Source organism: Salmo trutta, chromosome 26 (assembly GCF_901001165.1).
Source record: "Salmo trutta chromosome 26, fSalTru1.1, whole genome shotgun sequence".
Lineage (NCBI taxonomy): Eukaryota > Metazoa > Chordata > Actinopteri > Salmoniformes > Salmonidae > Salmo > Salmo trutta.
In genome coordinates, this window is record NC_042982.1 from 16,919,343 (window position 1) to 16,938,058 (window position 18,716).

Genomic DNA, 18,716 nt, shown 5'->3' on the forward strand with positions numbered 1-18,716 from the left:
ATTGAGTTTGCTATAATTGATGGATATAACCATTCTTCTAACAAGAGATAGTTGGTTCCAGTGACTGTGCAGCATGGCTGTGTGTTCACCTGTAGAGAGGGTTAGAGAGATAAGCTGTTTCCTTTGACGACAGCTCAGGTTTAGTAACTGTTGAGTGAGACAGTGAGATTAGTAGCGCTCTTTAGGCTAAAGCTTTTCGTGGACAATCACCAAGTAGATAGTAATGATACAGATCTTTGTTCTGCGGTAGTTATAGAGGATTTGGGCTAAGCAGAGTGGGGCACCCTAAACAGTATACATGCAGCTACTGATTTGCAAATGTAACCTTATTACTTCTATACTCTTTTACACAAGCTCACAATGACTTGACCAGTATGGCCAGGAGAAATGTACTTTCTTGTATTGGAGTTGCGCTGCACTCCCTCCACCTGTAGTAAGACGTGTATGAACCCCACTATGGGGCCACTGGAAGCCTCCCAGCTTGGCTCTAGTCCCCCAGTAAGAAGGGGACTAGAGGGGGTGACTGCGGGGCAGCAGGGTGGCTGCTGGAGGAATTTCTCCTATATCAGGTGACCCGTTGCCTCTCTCCTCTCGCCCGGCCCACACCGGGGTAGTGCTTCTCACGGACACTGTATCCAGTGTCACAAAAGCACATTTTACACAACAGGGATACAGAGAGTGCGCCGAGGTGCAGTGCAGTGGTTCTGCTTGGTCCAGCTCCAGGCTCTGCTAGATTAGCTTGTCGTTAGGTTTCAAACCTCCCCCTGGGCTCACAGCTCTACTCCTCATTGGTGGGGATGTCCATCATCAAAGCCTTATAGATATATCAAAGAGTTCCAGTGTTGCTGCTGCAGTCTCCATGGTACTGTTAGACAGGGAATCAATGATTAGACAGGCCAGTCATAATTAGGTAAGTGTCAAATTTGAATTTATTGCTTTATACTGAGCTCTGTTCAATAAGCGGTTTCTGTTTTGTTTGGCCTTTTTGTTTGACAACCCATTGTGAGGTGATGAGTTGAGTGCCTGTAAGTCTCATCTTTGTGATGAGGTCATGTCTGGCAGTGCTGTGACAGTGGAATATTGAGTGGTTCATATACAATAGAATGGTCTGCAACAGAGAGAGAAACAGAGGGAGGGAGAGATAAATGGATGGAAAAGAGAAGGTGTCAAACCCAGTCTTGAAAGATGATAAGATGCTTTATATGTTTTTTTTGGAGGATTGTTGTTGTTATGAGGTCTCATAAATGTTCTCCTGAGTCGAAAGTACGTCGCTTTGAGCTACTGTAAATATTAATGTGGGATATACACCTAATATAATCAGTTCTGAAATAATACATTTTTTTAACCAAAAACCATGCAGTGACAGGGCAAGCTCACTATCTCCTGTGCCATAAAGCTCCAGACCTCTTGGCAGAGGCTGTAGTAAGTAGTATGCTTACATACAGGGATGCTACATCAGTGTATGAGAAGTGACAGTTTCTCCATTTCTCCCTCCTTAGATTCTTATCAAACATCAGGATGCTCTCCTATCACTCTGCCCTCTTGGCAGTGGCAGTGATATCATTCACAGTGACCAGTGTATCGCCGAAGACCACTCAGCAACCAAAGTACCAATATACCAAGAAGCCCACGCATTACCGCATGCCGCCCCAGATTACCATGCAGCCCCTAACCACCATCATCCCTAACACAATGAAATCAGTGGAGAAATCAGATCCCATGGATTCCTACCCCTTGGTTACCACAGAGACCACAACCTACCCCAGTGATGCCTACCAGGATTACTATACTGAAACCACAGGGCCCCCTGTTGTTGGGCATGATAATTACACCCTGGATTATAACGAGTGCTACTTCAACTTTTGTGAGTGCTGTCCACCAGAGAAGGGCCCTCGAGGGCCAAAAGGGGACAGAGGACTACCAGGTATTGAAATCACTATAACAACATAGGGACATTTAACAATACCAGTATACTGTAGTGGTGACCCATGGATTTTGATATCTTGTTGAAACGATTTTCTCCCAGGTTCACCTGGAGAAGAGGGGGAGCGAGGACCCAGAGGCTTTCCTGGACTGGCTGGTTCAAATGGAACTACAGGGCCAAAAGGAGACAGAGGTGAACACAAAAGAGAAACGATACATTATTTATTCGAGATATGTACACTTTCCTGGCTGTGTGAGCAAACAGTAGATTTATTGATTATTCAAAGTTGTCTGTTATTTATCTCTCTTTCCCAGGAGTTAAAGGTGATCAAGGATACCGTGGAATGGCAGGAACTCCGGGTATCCCAGGGAAACAAGGAGAGAGCGGTAACCAGCCAATCCTTTTAAGTCATATAGGCACATATAGGCAAAAAAATCATGAAACAAGGCTACCTGTACCTGTTCCAGCCTCCATAAAGGATTATTAAATCAAACATGTAAAATCAATTAATATCTTCCTCATAAATTCTGTCTGGGCCTAGTTGCTGAGACGGCCCACTTACACTGTGCACTACGCCCTGCAGGTGGATTTGGCTTTAAAGGTGAAAAAGGTGACAGAGGGCCTCCTGGGGTCAAAGGTGTCCGGGGGGAGAAGGGTGAAAGCCAAAATGGGACTAAGGGTGAGAGAGGGGAACCTGGAATGGAAGGCCCAACCGGACCCCCAGGGCTGGCTGGGGCACAAGACTTGAAGGGGGACAAGGGGGACAAAGGGGAGTGTGGGACATTTGGAGAGAGAGGACTGAAGGGCGATAGAGGGGACCCTGGGCCTCCAGTTATTCAGGGCCAGGTGGGCCTTCCTGGGGTGAATGGCATGCAGGGCTCCCCTGGTGTAGCGGGCGACCAGGGGGATCCAGGACCCCCAGGGGCTCAAGGTGAGCCAGGGGTGCGAGGGCTGCCTGGACGCCAGGGAGGGAGGGGGATGTTTGGGCCAAAGGGTGACAGAGGCTCCCCCGGAATGAGAGGGGACAGGGGCCCTCGGGGGATCAGAGGGGCGAAGGGTAACAGGGTGATTCAGAAACACTCAGCCTTCAGTGTGGGCCTCTCCCCCAGTAAGTCCTTCCCTCCATCGGGCTACCCCGTCCGCTTTGACAAGGTCTTCTACAACGGAGAGAACCACTATAACTCCTCCTCCAACAGCTTCACCTGTGCCCACGGGGGGGTCTACATGTTCTCCTACCACATCACTGTGCGGAACAAGCCCCTGCGCGCCGCCCTGGTAGTCAATGGGGTGAGGAAGGTTCGGACGCGGGACTCTCTGTATGGGCAGGACATCGACCAGGCATCCAGCCTGGTGCTGCTGCAGCTGGCGGCGGGGGACCAGGTATGGCTGGAGACACTGAGGGACTGGAATGGAGTCTACGCCAGCAGTGATGACGACAGCACTTTCTCTGGCTTCCTGCTCTACGCTGACAAGCCCTGACAAACGATCTGATATCTAATACAATCAACTCTACTGTACCTCCACAATACCTAAACAATCTCTACTGGAACTCCTCCATACTCCACCTCATACTACCCATACTTTACCCCACAGACCAGCCCCTCTGGGCTGCTGCTGTACACAGACAACGCATGACAATGGAGCCCACTATGCCACCACAGTACCAGGGACTGTAAAACACCTCTATATGATCTGAATTGCAGCATTCATCCCATATCTCTTTAAACTACTCCAGTGCTATTAGCCTTACTGGCATTATTTTTCATTCTACCAGATTGACAGTCTTGTAAAGATGTCCATATGTTGTTGAGTCTATAGAGGGAGTATGAAGTGTATTATTTGAGGAATACTATTCACAACGTTTCCCATGTTAGGTTAAATGAATAAGTATATTGTATCACTGTATTATGAGCTTTTGTACACTTCTGAAATAAAATCAATAAGTAAATGTTTGACTTTGACTGGATTTATTTGGATTGAGTTTACAATCGACAGTGCAAATACAATTCATTGTTTCATTCACAACTTAAAAGACAAATAACATTCTATTAATGAGTCATTTATGAATTAATTTAGATAAGGAATGTTATAAAACACAAGTACATTCTGGAGGCATATGAATGGGTAAACTGGGGATGCAACTAAGTTGGTTCAAAAGGGTGTAATTCTGAAACTGATAGTGATAATGTACATTGATCTGGTATTGTTCAAAAGAAGTCCCTCCACACCATTGTCCCATCATCTGAACCAACAACATCACAGGACAGTGTGTTTGGAGAATCACTGGATGCATCGGAGAAGGTAGGGGGCTTAGAAGGCTAGATAGAGGTGGTGGTCTGGGGAGGTCCTTTCATAGGATCTGGATGAGATGGAGCTCTGGGCTGGAGAGAAACAACTGGTCCCTGATGTTTCCCTGTTAACACAGAGTCAGCATCAGGGCGTCAGTTGGGAATGTCAGGGTATGGCAGTCGCCGTACCCTAGCTCAAGACCAAAAATATAAAAGTAGGCTGCAAAAAAGTAGACTAAAATCCTTCCAATCCCAATTAAAATGCAATGGCTGTTTAGCATGTTGGGTGGCTGGCTTTAGGACCATGCGGAGCATTGCTCAGAGAGAAGCTGTTCCCCCCACCCTGCCATGCCCTAGGTTTAACTGAACTGATGCCACTGGTCAGCATTATGACGCATCCTAAAGGGGGACTGCCTCACTACTATTCTTTTCTGGTTTCTCATGTGCTCTGAGTGTTCACCTGTCACTCGCCCATAAGGTACGGGCTCGCTGAGCCTCTTCAGCCCCAGAGTAGGAACGCTGGCTTTGCACCAGTACTGGCCTGAGTCCCTCAGTACTGTGACTCTGTCCTGGGAAGAGGCAGGCCCCAGACTCAGCCCGTCCTGGTAGAAGTAGTAGTGGATGTGTGGAACCGGCTCACGGGCATTCAGTTGGACCTGACACACCAGGAGCATACGGTCTTCATGGATCAGAGGGTCATTGGGCACAATCTCCAACACGGGCTCTGTCAGAACCTCTGCAGGGGAGAATATAGAACATTAATACTGAAAAAAAATCCTCACATATCTACTGGTATTCAATGACCATATGATAGTGATGATAATGGAATGATGAGGGCAAATCAACTTTGAAATATGATTCCACACCCTGCACAAACTCAAAATTACAAACCACTCCAGTCACTCAACCTCACCTATGATGGACACTGGAGCAGCCTCTGAGATCACAGAATTGGTTTCCCTCCGTCCATCCCAGGATGCTCTGCACCAATAGGATCCGTGGTGTTGCAGGGTAAGGTTGGTGACACGCAGCTCTGGGCCAGGCTGTCTCTGAAGCTCCACCCCGTCTTTGTAGAGTATGACCTCTGTCAGTCTGGGGTTGTCACGGACACGACACGTCAGGGTCATTGTCTCTCCAACCAGCATGGGCAGGGGCGGGGCCTGCAGGATGGCCCACCCACCTGGGAAAGAGCAGTAAATTATTTTAGTTAAAGGGGTGGCGTAGTCCCTGTCTGGCCTGTTGACAGTTACCCTCTATGGTCAGGTGTGCTACAGGTGTAACTTAGCCTGGTTGTCAGTCTGTTTCTGCTTATTTTTCTATTGTTACACGTTTGGCGTGACTAACAAGAAAGGAGTTGGCTAATACAGACTGCTAACAGAAGGACAACCAAACTAGATGTCATCATGGCTCAATATTGATAGGGGTTCTCTTACCGTCCACCTCTATTTCTATAGGCAGGCTGTGGAGGGTGTGTTGGGTGCTTATCCATGTGGTTCTCAGGCCCTGGCAGTAGTACTTCCCACTCTGCTGTGGCCTGGCCTTCCACAGGACAAAGTACTCAGACTCCTGGAGCTGCTCGCCCCCCCTGAACCACCGGTACCTCCACTCGGCTGACACATTCCCAGGAACACTGCACTTCAGATGCACGCTCTCCCCTGAGAAGATCCATGGTACCCCCTTGACTAGCTCAGCCACGGCCATCTGCGGAGCACTGGTGGGGAGGACTGTGAAGAAATGTTGACAGGTAAGTCTTTCTACCATTTTGAGTAGACTACTACGGCTGCGTTTACACAGGCAGCCCAATTCTAATATATTTTTCCAATAATTGGTATTTTGACCAATCACATAAGATCTTTTGACCAATCACATAAGATCTTTTCACATCAGATCTGTTTCAGAGCTGATCTGATTGCTCAAAAGACCAATTAGTGAAACAAATATCAGAATTGGGCTGCCTGTGTAAACTAGTCAGACTTGAGGACAAAATAAGCATCACTTCTGAGCATAAACAGCAACTTGGTCTTATTTACACGATCACCTAACATTACAAAAGGCAACTAATGTTCAGCAGTGTATAACTATTACGTACTCATGAAAATAGACAATTTACATACTGTATTTCATATGATGACATTACACAACACTGGTTTGAAGAGAAGGATTTGAAATCTCAGAGGCCTATAATGGCTGACTACACAGTTAGCTCAAATCTTTTGCCACGAATTGATATTGCTGACCAATCAGATCAGATCTTTGCCAATAATTGGTAAAAAGATCAGAATTGGTCTGCCTGTGTAAACGCAGCCAGAGAGAAATGTATTTACTAAATACCTTGTAGCTCAGCCAATTGAGGTAGTGTTGAAACAACTGAAACAATAAATAACCATTAATCATTAAAATAACCAACAATAAAATTGGTGATCATTCTGCCAATCAATCAGTCAGTGATCATCTATACACATAAATAATGATCTGTATTCTCTTTAAGTGGACTGAAAGGAACTCACCAAGGAGGCTCAGTAAGAGCTTCATGTTGAGTGTTCTGTTTGTGCTTCTGATGGGGATAACTAAAGTACAATCTTTATATATTGTCAGGGGAAATGAGACTAGTTTTCTCAGTTTCGATTGCTAAAAACACGATGTGAAAGAAACATTGTCTTCCCTTCATTGCATAAGGCTCTTCCTGGCATCTTCAATAACTTTAGGGAAGTTCCTTTTTAGGAATGAGGGAATTACCAAAGCCCTGGGAGGCAACCTCATGTGTGCTGTTTTTTTTAACATCTAGCTACAGTAAGCACTTGTGAAATGTTCAAATAATGCTACAGCTTCAAAATACAAGATAACAAAGTATAAAAAATGGGCTCTGGCAGAAGGTGACCCTTGCACCAAAACAAGTTTGATTTTATAATGGATGATCAATAAGTTTGCCAGCCCAGCAAGTATATAATTGTGAAGCTGTGTCACAGTATGCAGATCAATATAAAGTATACACTGTGTACAAAACATTAGGAACACCTTCCAAATATTGAGATGCATCCCCTTTTGTCCTCAGAACAGCCTAAATTTGTCAGGGCATGGATTCTACAAGGTGTTGAAAGCGTTCCACAGGGATTCTGGCCTATGTTGACTCCAATGCTTCCCACAGTTGTGTCAAGTTGACTGGATGTCCTATGGATGTTGGACCATTCTTGATACATACAGGAAACTGGTCAGCGTGAAAAACCCAGTTCAAAGGCACTTAAATATTTTGTTTTGCCCATTCATGGCACGCATACACAATCCATGTCTCAAAGCTTAAAAATCCTTCTTTAACCCGTCTCCTCCCCTTCATCTACACTGATTGAAGTGGATTTAACATCAATAAGGGATCATAGCTTTCACCTGGTCATTCTATGTCATGGAAAGAGCAGGTGTTCTTAATGTTTCCTACACTCAGTGTACATTGCAAATACACCTTTGCTTGCTCTACTTTTTTTCTACTTACCCTAGATAGTCATGTTACAGTGGTGACAAAGCCCTCTAGACACAGAACGACTTTTGAGTTATTTTATTCATCAACACAACAAACACATGGACACTAAAACAACACTGTCTCAATAAGTTACATTTAAATACAAGACAATGTTGAGCTACTCCGTGTGTGTGTGTGTGTGCGTATGTATGTATATATATATATATATATATATATATACACACACATACATATTACACACACACACATATATATATATATACACACACACACACACTTATTTATAGACATCTTGTGTTACATACACATGATCCTAACAGATGCCTCTCACCAGGGCTTCTGTACTCAGACTTGTATTCAGTCAGGAGTAATACAGAGGACAAGATCAATGGTCTGTGTCCCAACAGTCTTAAAAGCTTCCTTTCCTTCATGACCATCGATGAAGGCAATATGTCTGCAACCTATCTGGTACTCTTACTAATCAGTGTTGAAGACCGACCAAGAAAGTGGTCTATTTACTTGGGTACAGGCGACTGCAAGCATCTATTTTAAGTGTGCATACAATGGGGAGGGTTGGAGTTATACTTCTTGGATCCATTACAGGGAACCTATATGTGCATAAGAACAGGAGCCACTTTCCAGGGTGGAGAGAGAGTAACAAGTCCAGAGGGTCAGGGTAGTGGGGTGTTGGGGGTCAGCCGGCAAACAACTGGGGCTGGAGAGGAGGAGGCAGGTCGTTCTCCATGTTGTCAGCGTCTATGGCAGAAGAGGCGGGGGGGTGCATTTCCAGGGGGAACCTCTCCAACACATCCTGCACTTTGTGCTCCACCCCGTCCCTCCAGTCGATGAGGTCACTCTCCAGGCAGTGAGCTCCCTCCATGACGTGTTCCTGCCTCACGCCCAGCCCCGTCAGCAGGTCCAGACGCTCATTCATCTCGCTGAAAGCAGCACTGCCTGGGGGGGAGCGGGCAGCCTGGGGCCGCTGGGGGGATGCCTGGCCTGACATGTGGAGCTCAAACTCCTCAGTGCTCAGGTTCAGAGACTGGCCATCCAGCTTCTCTATGAAGGCTACCGCACAGCACTGCAGAGGGACAGAGAGAGAGGAGAGAAAGAGGGGGGTTAGGGGAATCACAAATTATATCCTTAATATGTGTACAGTGTATGTGTATTTGACTTTGTTTGGTACAGCTTGTCTGTCTGTTTGCTTTGCGTACACAGCCCTCTCACCAGGTTGGTAAAGTAGTATCCGTCCTCTCCGCTCATGAGGCGACTAGGGTTACAGAAGCGGGTGATGTACTGAATGTTGGACTGCAGTCGCGGAGGGTTGGCCTTCAGGACGATGTAGATGAGGGTGGGCAGGAAGTCATCAGCAGATGCTGCCTCCTTCTTGGTGGTCTTGATGGCATTGAATATGTGCTTACTGCAGCGTGTGATGCAGATCAGCTTGTCCCTGGGCACACGCTTCGAGTCCATCTCTATCACGTCTACAGGAAGTCAGGGTGGAACAGAGTGGTAGTTAATGTGCTATGATGACATTATACATCACATGCATGTTCAGTCAGTGTTTGGGTCTCTTTGTAAAAAAAACAACTAAAAACAAATGAATACAAGCTAAAGTCTGACCTGTGATGGCTTTGACCACATTATCAGACACCTCAGGAATCTCCTCATCCACAGGGACACACAGCATCTCAATGGTGACCCAATGCAAGGCCCTGCAACCCACACACACACACTTTAGTGAACAGATGCACAAGGAGGCATACAGCAGCTTCAATGCTCATACTTAGTATCATATCAGTTTCATTGTCTTTACCTGATTCTTTTCTGAACAGCCAGGTCTTTCTTCTCATCGTCTGTGGTCTCAGGACAAAAGACCTCATCGTAGAGACGTGTCATCATGTACCTCTCTACCTCGTCCATCACACTCTCCACGCGCTCCGACGACCCTGGGGTCAACACAGACACAGACGGGAAAACAGCAAATGTGAGTCATTCAAGGCCTACCTATAGATAGCTCTCAGAAAGGATCAGAGTGTGTTCATTCTCACCTGCAACTTTATCATCATGCCCCTGTTTCAAGATATCCTTAATGATCTGGTATTAGAGTATTAGAGGTGAGGAAAGGAGAGGTGTACCTTTGAAGTGTGTTTGCAGGCGGTCTGACAGGTTCTGGTAGAAGTCCTGAACACACTCAGACAGCTCATCAGCACCCAGGTCCTGTGGAACAAGCACACTATTAGCTTGAAGGGATTGTCGTATATTGTCCTTCATTTAAAGTTTAAGGGTGAGTTCACTCTGATGTTACTCCAGAGCATTGAGTGACTAACAAAATGTTTGTTTTTTGCGTTTGTTTTAGTCATCCTTCTGTTCTACGATGAGGAAGTGAAATGGTCCACTCCCAAGCCGGAGGGGTGAATGAATAGAGGTAACCCCCATGGGACTCAGGCTCTCCACATTCAGAAGCCCCTGGTGCTATTGTAGTGTACTACTCACCCTCTTGCAGGCCATGCTCTCTGTGAAGGCCCGGCACTGTTTGAAGATCTCCCTACCAGGTTTCAGTGTCTTGAGGAAGTCGATAAACTCTCGTGTGGTGCGGTCCGTCTCTAAGGGCTTGCGGCTCACTGAGGGGCTGGTGGTCGACTGGGCCTCGCCAGGGACAGAGTCTAGAAGGGTGGAGGACACAGATAATGGAGGGAATGATATGCCTGTGTGTATGTACAATATTCCATAGGTGGTGGATATAAAAGACTGGCTTTCAGCCAGCCTTCGGATGGGAAGCAGAGAAAATAAGGGTGGGTCTTTATTCATCTCATACTTTACCAGCACAGCTTGCGGAGTTGTGATTTCACAAAACATCCTTCTGCAATCTGATTTTAGCTAGTCCCTTTTTGCTACGCTTCAAATGCATGGTTCCACATGAAAGCAATTGCCATACCAAGCACTGATGCAGCCAGTCAAGATGCTCTCGATGCTGTAGCTATAGAACTTTTTGAGGATCCGAGGGCCCATGACAAATCTTTTCAGTCCCCTAAGGGGCACCCGTGTTGCAGGTCAGTGTGGCGGATGTGTTGTTGCCTACCCTCAACAACTGGGGGCGGCCCGTCAGGATGTCCAGGATCCAGTTGCAGAGGGAGGTGTTCAGTCCCAAGGACCTTAGCTTAGTAATGAGCTTCAAGGGCACTACGGTGTTGAATGCTGAGCTCTAGTCAATGAACAGCATTCTCACGTACAGTTAGGGAAAAAAGTATTTGATCCCCTGCTGATTTTGTACGTTTGCCCACTGATAAAGAAATGATCAGTCTAATTTTAATGGTAGGTTTATTTTAACAGTGAGAGACAGAATAACAACAAAAAAATCCAGAAAAACACATGTCAAAAATGTTATAAATTGATTGCCATTTTAATGAGGGAAATAAGTATTTGACCCCTCTGCAAAACATGACTTAGTACTTCGTGGCAAAACCCTTGTTAGCAATCACAGAGGTCAGAAATTTCTTGTAGTTGGCCACCAGGTTTGCACACATATCAGGAGGGATTTTGTCCAACTCCTCTTTGCAGATCTTCTCCAAGTCATTAAGGTTTCGAGGCTGACGTTTGGCAACTCGAACCTTCAGCTCCCTCCACAGATTTTCTATGGGATTAAGGTCTGGAGACTGGCTAGGCCACTCCAGGACCTTAATGTGCTTCTTCTTGAGCCACTCCTTTGTTGCCTTGGCCGTATGTTTTGGGTCATTGACATGCTGGAATACCCATCCACGACCCATTTTCAATGCCCTGGCTGAGGGAAGGAGGTTCTCACCCAAGATTTGACAGTACATGGCCCCGTCCATCGTCCCTTTGATGCGGTGAAGTTGTCCTGTCCCCTTAGCAGAAAAACACCCCCAAAGCATAATGTTTCCACCTCCATGTTTGACGGTGGGGATGGTGTTCTTGGGGTCATAGGCAGCATTCCTCCTCCTCCAAACACAGCGAGTTGAGTTGATGCCAAAGAGCTCCATTTTGGTCTCATCTGACCACAACACTTTCACCCAGTTGTCCTCTGAATCATTCAGATGTTCATTGGCAAACTTCAGACGGGCATGTATATGTGCTTTCTTGAGCAGGGGGACCTTGCGGGCGCTGCAGGATTTCAGTCCTTCACGGGGTAGTGTGTTACCAATTGTTTTCTTGGTGACTATGGTCCCAGCTGCCTTGAGATCATTGACAAGATCCTCCCGTGTAGTTCTGGGCTGATTCCTCACCGTTCTCATGATCATTGCAACTCCATGAGGTGAGATCTTGCATGGAGCCCCAGGCCGAGGGAGATTGACAGTTCTTTTGTGTTACTTCCATTTGCGAATAATCGCACCAACTGTTGTCACCTTCTCACCAAGCTGCGTGGCGATGGTCTTGTAGCCCATTCCAGCCTTGTGTAGCTCTACAGTCTTGTCCCTGACATCCTTGGAGAGCTCTTTGGTCTTGCCCATTGTGGAGAGTTTGGAATCTGATTGACTGATTGCTTCTGTGGACAGTTGTCTTTTATTCAGGTAACAAGCTGAGATTAGGAGCACTCCCTTTAACCTGTTAGGGCTAGGGGGCAGTATTTGCACGGCCGGATAAAAAACGTACCCGATTTAATCTGGTTACTACTCCTGCCCAGTAACTAGAATATACATATAATTGTTTGATTTGGATAGAAAACACCCTAAAGTTTCTAAAACTGTTTGAATGGTGTCTGTGAGTATAACAGAACTCATATGGCAGTCAAAACCCTGAGACAAATCCTGACAGGAAACTGAAATCTGATGTGTGGATATCACTTCAAACATTTGCCATTGAAACACACAGGGGCTTGTGAATCATTTAACACTTCCTATGGCTTCCACTAGATGTCCCCAGTCTTTAAAAAGTGGTTTGAGTCTCCTATGGTAGTAACTGACCCAAAGAGAGGCTGTGGCACTTGGTCACAGGGGATGGGCCATTACCATTGTGCCGTCGGCGCCCATGACTACTCTCCCTTTTCGAAACATTTTGAAAAACAATGCAACCGTCCTAATGGAATATTATTGAAGCCCTGGTTGAAAAAGCCCCTAAAGATTTATGTTATACAACGTTTGACATGTTTGAACGAACTTAAATATATATTTTTTGCTCATTCCTGACGACAAGTCAGACGCACACGGTACATTTTCACTAGCCTTCGGAGCGCGCTAACACTATTGGGACATAAATTATTAACTTTTTTGAACAAAACTACATTTGTTATGGACCTGGGATTCCTAGAAGTGCCTTCTGATAAAGATAATCAAAGGTAAGGTATTATTTACAATAGTATTTTTGATGGTTGATCGTTCCAAGTTGGCTCCAACATGTATAGCCTAGACTTTTTTTCTGGGCATACCACGTCGTTTATTGCAAAGTGTGATTTCCCAGTAAAGTTATTTTTAAATCTGGCAAACCGATGGCATTCAAGACATGTTAATCTATAAGACTTTGAATGACAATATTACATTTTAACAATGTTTTCGAATTTAATAATTTTGTAAATTGTAGCGCTAATAAACCGGAAGCATTTGAGGGAAAATATTTTCTGAACGTCATGCGCCGATGTAAAATGCTGTTTTTATATATAAATATGAACTTTATCGAACGAAAAATGCATGTATTGTGTAATATGATGTCCTAGGAGTGTCATCTGATGAAGGTTGTCAAAGGTTAGTGCTGCATTTAGCTGTGTTTTGGGTATTTGTGATTGATGCATGCTAGTTGCTTTGAAAATGTCTGTGTGATTATTTCTGGCTGGGTACTCTGCTGACATAATCTAATGTTTTGCTTTTGCTGTAAAGCCTTTTTGAAATCGGACAACGTGGTTCGATTCAGGAGAGGTGTATCTATAAAACGGTGTAAAATAGTCATATGTTTGAGAAATTGAAGTTATAGCATTTATGAGGTTTTGCATTTAGCGTGAAGCGATTCCACTGGCTGTTGATTAGAGTGGGACGCAAGCGTCCCATTGGCCCAGACAGGTTTTAAGAGTGTGCTCCTAATCTCAGCTCGTTACCTGTATAAAAGACACCTGGGAGCCAGAAATCTTTCTGATTGAGAGGGGGTCAAATACTTATTTCCCTCATTAAAATGCAAATCAATTTATAACATTTTTGACATGTGTTTTCCTGGATTATTTTGTTGTTATTCTGTCTCTCACTGTTCAAATAAACCTACCATTAAAATTATAGACTGATCATTTCTTTGTCAGTGGGCAAACGTACAAAATCAGCAGGGGATCAAATACTTTTTTCCCTCACTGTAAGTGTTTCTTTTGTCCAAGTGGGAAAGGGCAGTGTGGAGTGCAATAGAGATTGTGTCATCTGTGGATCTGTTGGGGCGGGAAACAAATTGGTGTGTCCAGGGTGTCTGGAATGATGGTGTTGATGTGAGCCATAACCAGCCTTTCAAAGCATTTCATGGCTACAGATGTGAGTGCTATAGTAATTTAGAAAGGTAACCTTGGCGTTCGTGGGCACAGGGACTATGGTGGTCTGCATGAAATATATATGTATTACAGACTGGGTCAGGGAGAGGTTGAACATCTAGGGAACTGTAGCTGGATGCCCCATGTGACCTTCTCCACAGTGACTGGGGGGTGGGGGGGAGTGGTAGTGGAGCAGAGTTCTGAAAGAGGGGGGAAAGAGGAACTGTGCTCCAACATTATGCAGAGAAGGGATGCAGTGGTGGTTTGGATCTGCTCATCCCTCCAGTAATGGTAGAGAAAACACTATAAACTGTAAACCCTATCTCATAGACATGGATCCTACCTTTCTTGGGTGGTATCTTTGCTGAGGGAGTGAAAAACTTAGTCACTGTGTTGACTTTCCGTGACTTCTCCTTGGTTTTCCTCTCATCAAATTTGCTTAAGGGTGCGATGGCAGCAGGCTGGGCTGCCCCCTGGTGGTTGTTAGCGTATGCTGCCGTCTCCTCCATCTGTAACCTGGGACACAGAACAGACATTGTTGTTACCACCACATGATCAATACTGAAGACAGACAGACAGTGGTCCCTAAATAAAACACGACAGATAAGGTAAGAATGTCAGAGATTAAAAAGGCAAGAACAATTTAAACTAATGACAGACAGCAACATGACACTGTTCCATTTGCCTCTGTGAAATTGGCTGTTGAAATGTTTGTTAATCAATGATAAATAGTTACTTGTGTGTTTTGTTTTTTCGACTCCACCCCTCAATTTTAGCGGGGCATTTAGTGTTTGCCGCCGGGCTCCTAGATTTCAAATCAAGTGCTAACTCCGCCAACCCGGGGACTATGCATAACAAGCTTGATCAAACAGACAACACACACCTATCTGCCAGAGCATGGTCCTCCTGGATCTGTTTGTGTCTGGTTTGTTGGTACTCCTCCCGCCAGCACTTGGAGCAGAGGCCCTGCCAGGCCACATTGCCATAGAAACCACATCCCTTCCTACACAGCAGCTCTGACTGGTCCACATGGATCCCACGACGTTCAGGCCCCTGGCTCATCCCTCAAGGCTAGCGAGGATACTGCTGGGAATGACAGGAAAAATACAAGACTGTGAATGATGGCATGGTTGAAAGATCCGCAGTCAGAAGTAGCCTAAAGCGAAATTGATGACTATTATTTATCAGGACTTTGACACGGTTGAATACCTACACACTATGGTCCACATTCAGGTTGAGGTATTTGATACAAATTATGTTTAATAGAGGTAGCTAGCATAATGACATATTTCAATCCAAACACTGAAGGAAATCTCAGTGAAATCAAAATACGAGTTAATACTGCGGCAGTGTTTACAACTTTACCACCCAAGTTACCCAAAGTGGAAATCTGACACATCAATCTGCCCATTTCTGGTGATTATGACTACTGACTCATATTGGTAATGCATGATAAGAAAAACAACACAGGATGAATTTAATGGATGACCACAAACAATGGTAAAAATGTTTATGGCCTTCTAGCTGTAACAAGTCCCAATAGTGAAGCTACACTTGAATTTGTTTGAAGCCACATCACAACGTTAGCTAGCTAGCATCCTGATTTATTAACACGCTAGCTACCTAATACCAAATATTTTGTATAACTAACCTACTACTGTGTACTGTATAGCTGCAAGCAATGCACTGAGCTCAGTTCAGCTCTAACTATCTAACATTAACTCGCTCTAACTTCACGAACAACGCGACGCAATGACATTAGCTACCGGTAGCTAGGCTTCTTCTGGTAGCTAAATGTTAACAGTAAACCTTTAAACTTAGCTAAAAAATAAATGAATACATAATTTAGTATTCTACAATGTACCCACCTGACCACTGGGTCCTGACCTGAGATACATTTAACTAAGTAGGGTTTGGCTCACACTACTAGAAGCTAACGTTTGCACTTGCAGTTGAAGCGCTAGCTAGCGTGACAGTAATTCCTCGCGGACCCAACAAAATTGACAAGCAATTCAACAATATCGTTAGCTGGCTAACAACATTCTGCGACTCCTTAACTTTTAAGAAAGATTATTGAGTGTGGATAGTCCGTTTTTTTATGCAGCCATTGACAATATCTGCTACCCACTCCTGAACCGAGGTAAAATCAGATTCAGGTAAGATATTCGACAGATATTCGCCTGTAGTTTTCCTTACTTCCACAAACAGCAGTTAGGGACCGTCAACATAGTGACAAATACAATTTTTCAAATTTCAATAGCTCTTTAACCAACCGAGGTAAAGTCAGTTTCAGGTTGGATATTCGACGGATATACACCTGTAGTTTTCCTTACGTCCACCAACAGCAGTTCGGGACCGTCAACATAGTGACAAATCAACATTTTCAAATGTCAATAGCTCTTTAACCATTACTCCTAAAACTTTCAAAACTGGTTGTAGCTAACCCGATGGCATAGACACACATTGCACACACTTTCTTTTTGTCGGTTTACATCTCGCACTATTTTCAATTATTTATTTACATTTTTGAATTTCAATAGCTTTTTGGTTATATGACCTACTGACTTTAACTTGTTGGGGCTAGGGGGCAGTATTTACACGGCCGGATAAAAAACGTACCCGATTTAATCTGGTTACTAATCCTACCCAGTAACTAGAATATGCATATACTTATTATATATGGATAGAAAACACCCTAAAGTTTCTAAAACTGTTTGAATGGTGTCTGTGAGTATAACAGAACTCCTATGGCAGGCAAAAACCTGAGAAGGTTTCATGCAGGAAGTACCCTGTCTGACAAGGTGTTGTTGTTCTTGCTTCTGTTTATTGAAGAGTCAGGATCTTAGCTGTAACGTGACAATTCCTAGGGCTCCAATAGGCTCTCAGAACCCGGGAAAAACCTGAACGATGACGAGGCAGCCTCAGGCTGAAACACATTATCTCCTTTTCCAAGTGTCCCATCAGAGGACAATAGAATTAGGCGCGTGCACGATTCGCCCCCGTGGAGTATTTTCCTTCGGCTGTTTAGCTAATAGCAGATTCCCGGTCGGAATATTATCGCTTTTCTACGAGATGAATTGCATAAAAATGGATTTTAAACAGCGGTTGACATGCTTCGAAGTACGGTAATGGAATATTTAGAAATTTTTTGTCACGTTCTGCGCCATGCGAACGACCGTGATTTAGCATTCTGATAGTGTCTAGAACGCACGAACAAAACGCCGCTGTTTGGATATAACGATGGATTATTTGGGACCAAACCTACATTTGTTATTGAAGTAGAAGTCCTGGGAGTGCATTCTGACGAAGAACAGGAAAGGTAAGACCATTTTTCTTATAGGAAATGTGATTTTGGTGAAGGCTAAACTTGCCGGGTGTCTAAATAGCTAGCCCGTGATGGCTGGGCTATGTACTTAGAATATTGCAAAATGTGCTTCATCCGAAAAGCTATTTTAAAATCGGACATATCGAGTGCATAGAGGAGTAATGTATCTATAATTGTTAAAATAATTGTTATGCTTTTTGTGAACGTTTATCGTGAGTAATTTAGCAAATTGTTAGTAAATTCCCCGGAAGTTTGCGGGGGGTATGCTTTTTCTGAACGTCACATGCTAATGTAAAAAGCTGGTTTTTGATATAAATATGAACTTGATTGAACAGACATGCATGTATTGTATAACATAATGTCCTAGGTGTGTCATCTGATGAAGATCATAAAAGGTTAGTGCTGCATTTAGCTGTGGTTTAGGTTTTTGTGACATTATATGCTAGCTTGAAAAATGGGTGTCTGATTATTTCTGGCTGGGTACTCTGCTGACATAATCTAATGTTTTGCTTTCGTTGTAAAGCCTTTTTGAAATCGGACAGTGTGGTTAGATTAAGGAGAGTCTTGTCTTTAAATAGCTGTAAAATAGTCATATGTTTGAGAAATTGAAGTAATAGTATTTCAAACGATTCAAAAATCGCGCCACTGAATTCAGGTGGCTGTTACGTAGGTGGGACGAATTCGTCCCACATGCGCCAGAGAGGTTAAAGAAGGTTCAGAATGTCCACTCAGTGGGCCTACACATTGCACACCCTTTAGTTTGTCCATTTTCATGAATTTTGTCAACTTTAGAATTTCAATAGCTCCTTGGTCATGTGACCTACTGGACTCAAACAAGGTTCAGAATGTCCACTGACTACCCTTCTATAGTGCACACCTTTTAGTTTGTCCATTTCCATCTCACACGTTTTTCCATGACTTTTTCAAACTTTCAAATGTCAATAGCTCCTTGGTCATGTGACCTACTGACTTCAAACAAGGTTCAGAATGTCCACTCAGTGAGCCTACACATTGCACAACCTTTACATTGTCCATTTTCATCGCACTCAATTTACATACATTTTCAATGTTTCTAATTTCAATAGGTCCTAAGTCATGTCACCTACTGGACTCAAACAAGGTTCAGAATGTCCACAGACTACCCTTGTATATTGCACACCCTGTAGTTTGTCAATTTTTATCTCACACGATTTTACATATATTTTTCAAACTTTATAATTTCAATAGTTCCTTGGTAATGTGACCTACTGACC

The 18,716-nt window shown here is 44.2% G+C and overlaps 3 protein-coding genes across 7 annotated transcripts; 1 reads left to right on the top strand and 2 right to left on the bottom strand.

Moving 5' to 3' along the window:
• Positions 1 to 1,562: 1,562 nt before the first annotated feature.
• On the top strand, positions 1,563 to 3,792 carry LOC115163277 (otolin-1-A-like). Its single transcript, XM_029715018.1, has 4 exons — positions 1,563 to 1,924; positions 2,027 to 2,116; positions 2,239 to 2,310; positions 2,508 to 3,792. Exons 1-4 carry the CDS (start codon positions 1,642 to 1,644, stop codon positions 3,401 to 3,403), a joined length of 1,341 nt encoding a protein of 446 aa, XP_029570878.1. The 5' UTR covers positions 1,563 to 1,641; the 3' UTR covers positions 3,404 to 3,792.
• Positions 3,793 to 3,874: 82 nt separating this feature from the next.
• On the bottom strand, positions 3,875 to 6,804 carry LOC115163278 (high affinity immunoglobulin gamma Fc receptor I). Of its 2 annotated transcripts, XM_029715020.1 has the most exons (6): positions 6,720 to 6,804; positions 6,544 to 6,579; positions 5,646 to 5,936; positions 5,126 to 5,392; positions 4,673 to 4,948; positions 3,875 to 4,337 (listed from the first exon to the last, which is right to left on the bottom strand). In XM_029715020.1, the coding sequence occupies exons 1-6, from the start codon at positions 6,742 to 6,744 to the stop codon at positions 4,243 to 4,245; spliced, it is 990 nt and encodes a 329-aa protein (XP_029570880.1). In that variant the 5' UTR covers positions 6,745 to 6,804; the 3' UTR covers positions 3,875 to 4,242. The 2 variants fall into 2 exon arrangements, with proteins under 2 accessions (XP_029570880.1, XP_029570879.1); XM_029715019.1 differs by having other exon boundaries at positions 4,067 to 4,948.
• Positions 6,805 to 7,744: 940 nt separating this feature from the next.
• On the bottom strand, positions 7,745 to 16,428 carry LOC115163280 (rab5 GDP/GTP exchange factor-like). 4 transcript variants are annotated; one of them, XM_029715024.1, is made up of 9 exons: positions 16,412 to 16,428; positions 15,022 to 15,224; positions 14,482 to 14,654; positions 10,181 to 10,350; positions 9,823 to 9,904; positions 9,501 to 9,633; positions 9,308 to 9,399; positions 8,912 to 9,168; positions 7,745 to 8,765 (listed from the first exon to the last, which is right to left on the bottom strand). In XM_029715024.1, the coding sequence occupies exons 2-9, from the start codon at positions 15,198 to 15,200 to the stop codon at positions 8,379 to 8,381; spliced, it is 1,473 nt and encodes a 490-aa protein (XP_029570884.1). In that variant the 5' UTR covers positions 15,201 to 15,224; positions 16,412 to 16,428; the 3' UTR covers positions 7,745 to 8,378. The 4 variants fall into 4 exon arrangements, with proteins under 4 accessions (XP_029570884.1, XP_029570883.1, XP_029570881.1 ...); XM_029715023.1 differs by lacking the exon at positions 16,412 to 16,428 and adding an exon at positions 16,335 to 16,355; XM_029715021.1 differs by lacking the exon at positions 16,412 to 16,428 and adding an exon at positions 16,007 to 16,325 and having other exon boundaries at positions 15,022 to 15,221.
• Positions 16,429 to 18,716: the final 2,288 nt, after the last annotated feature.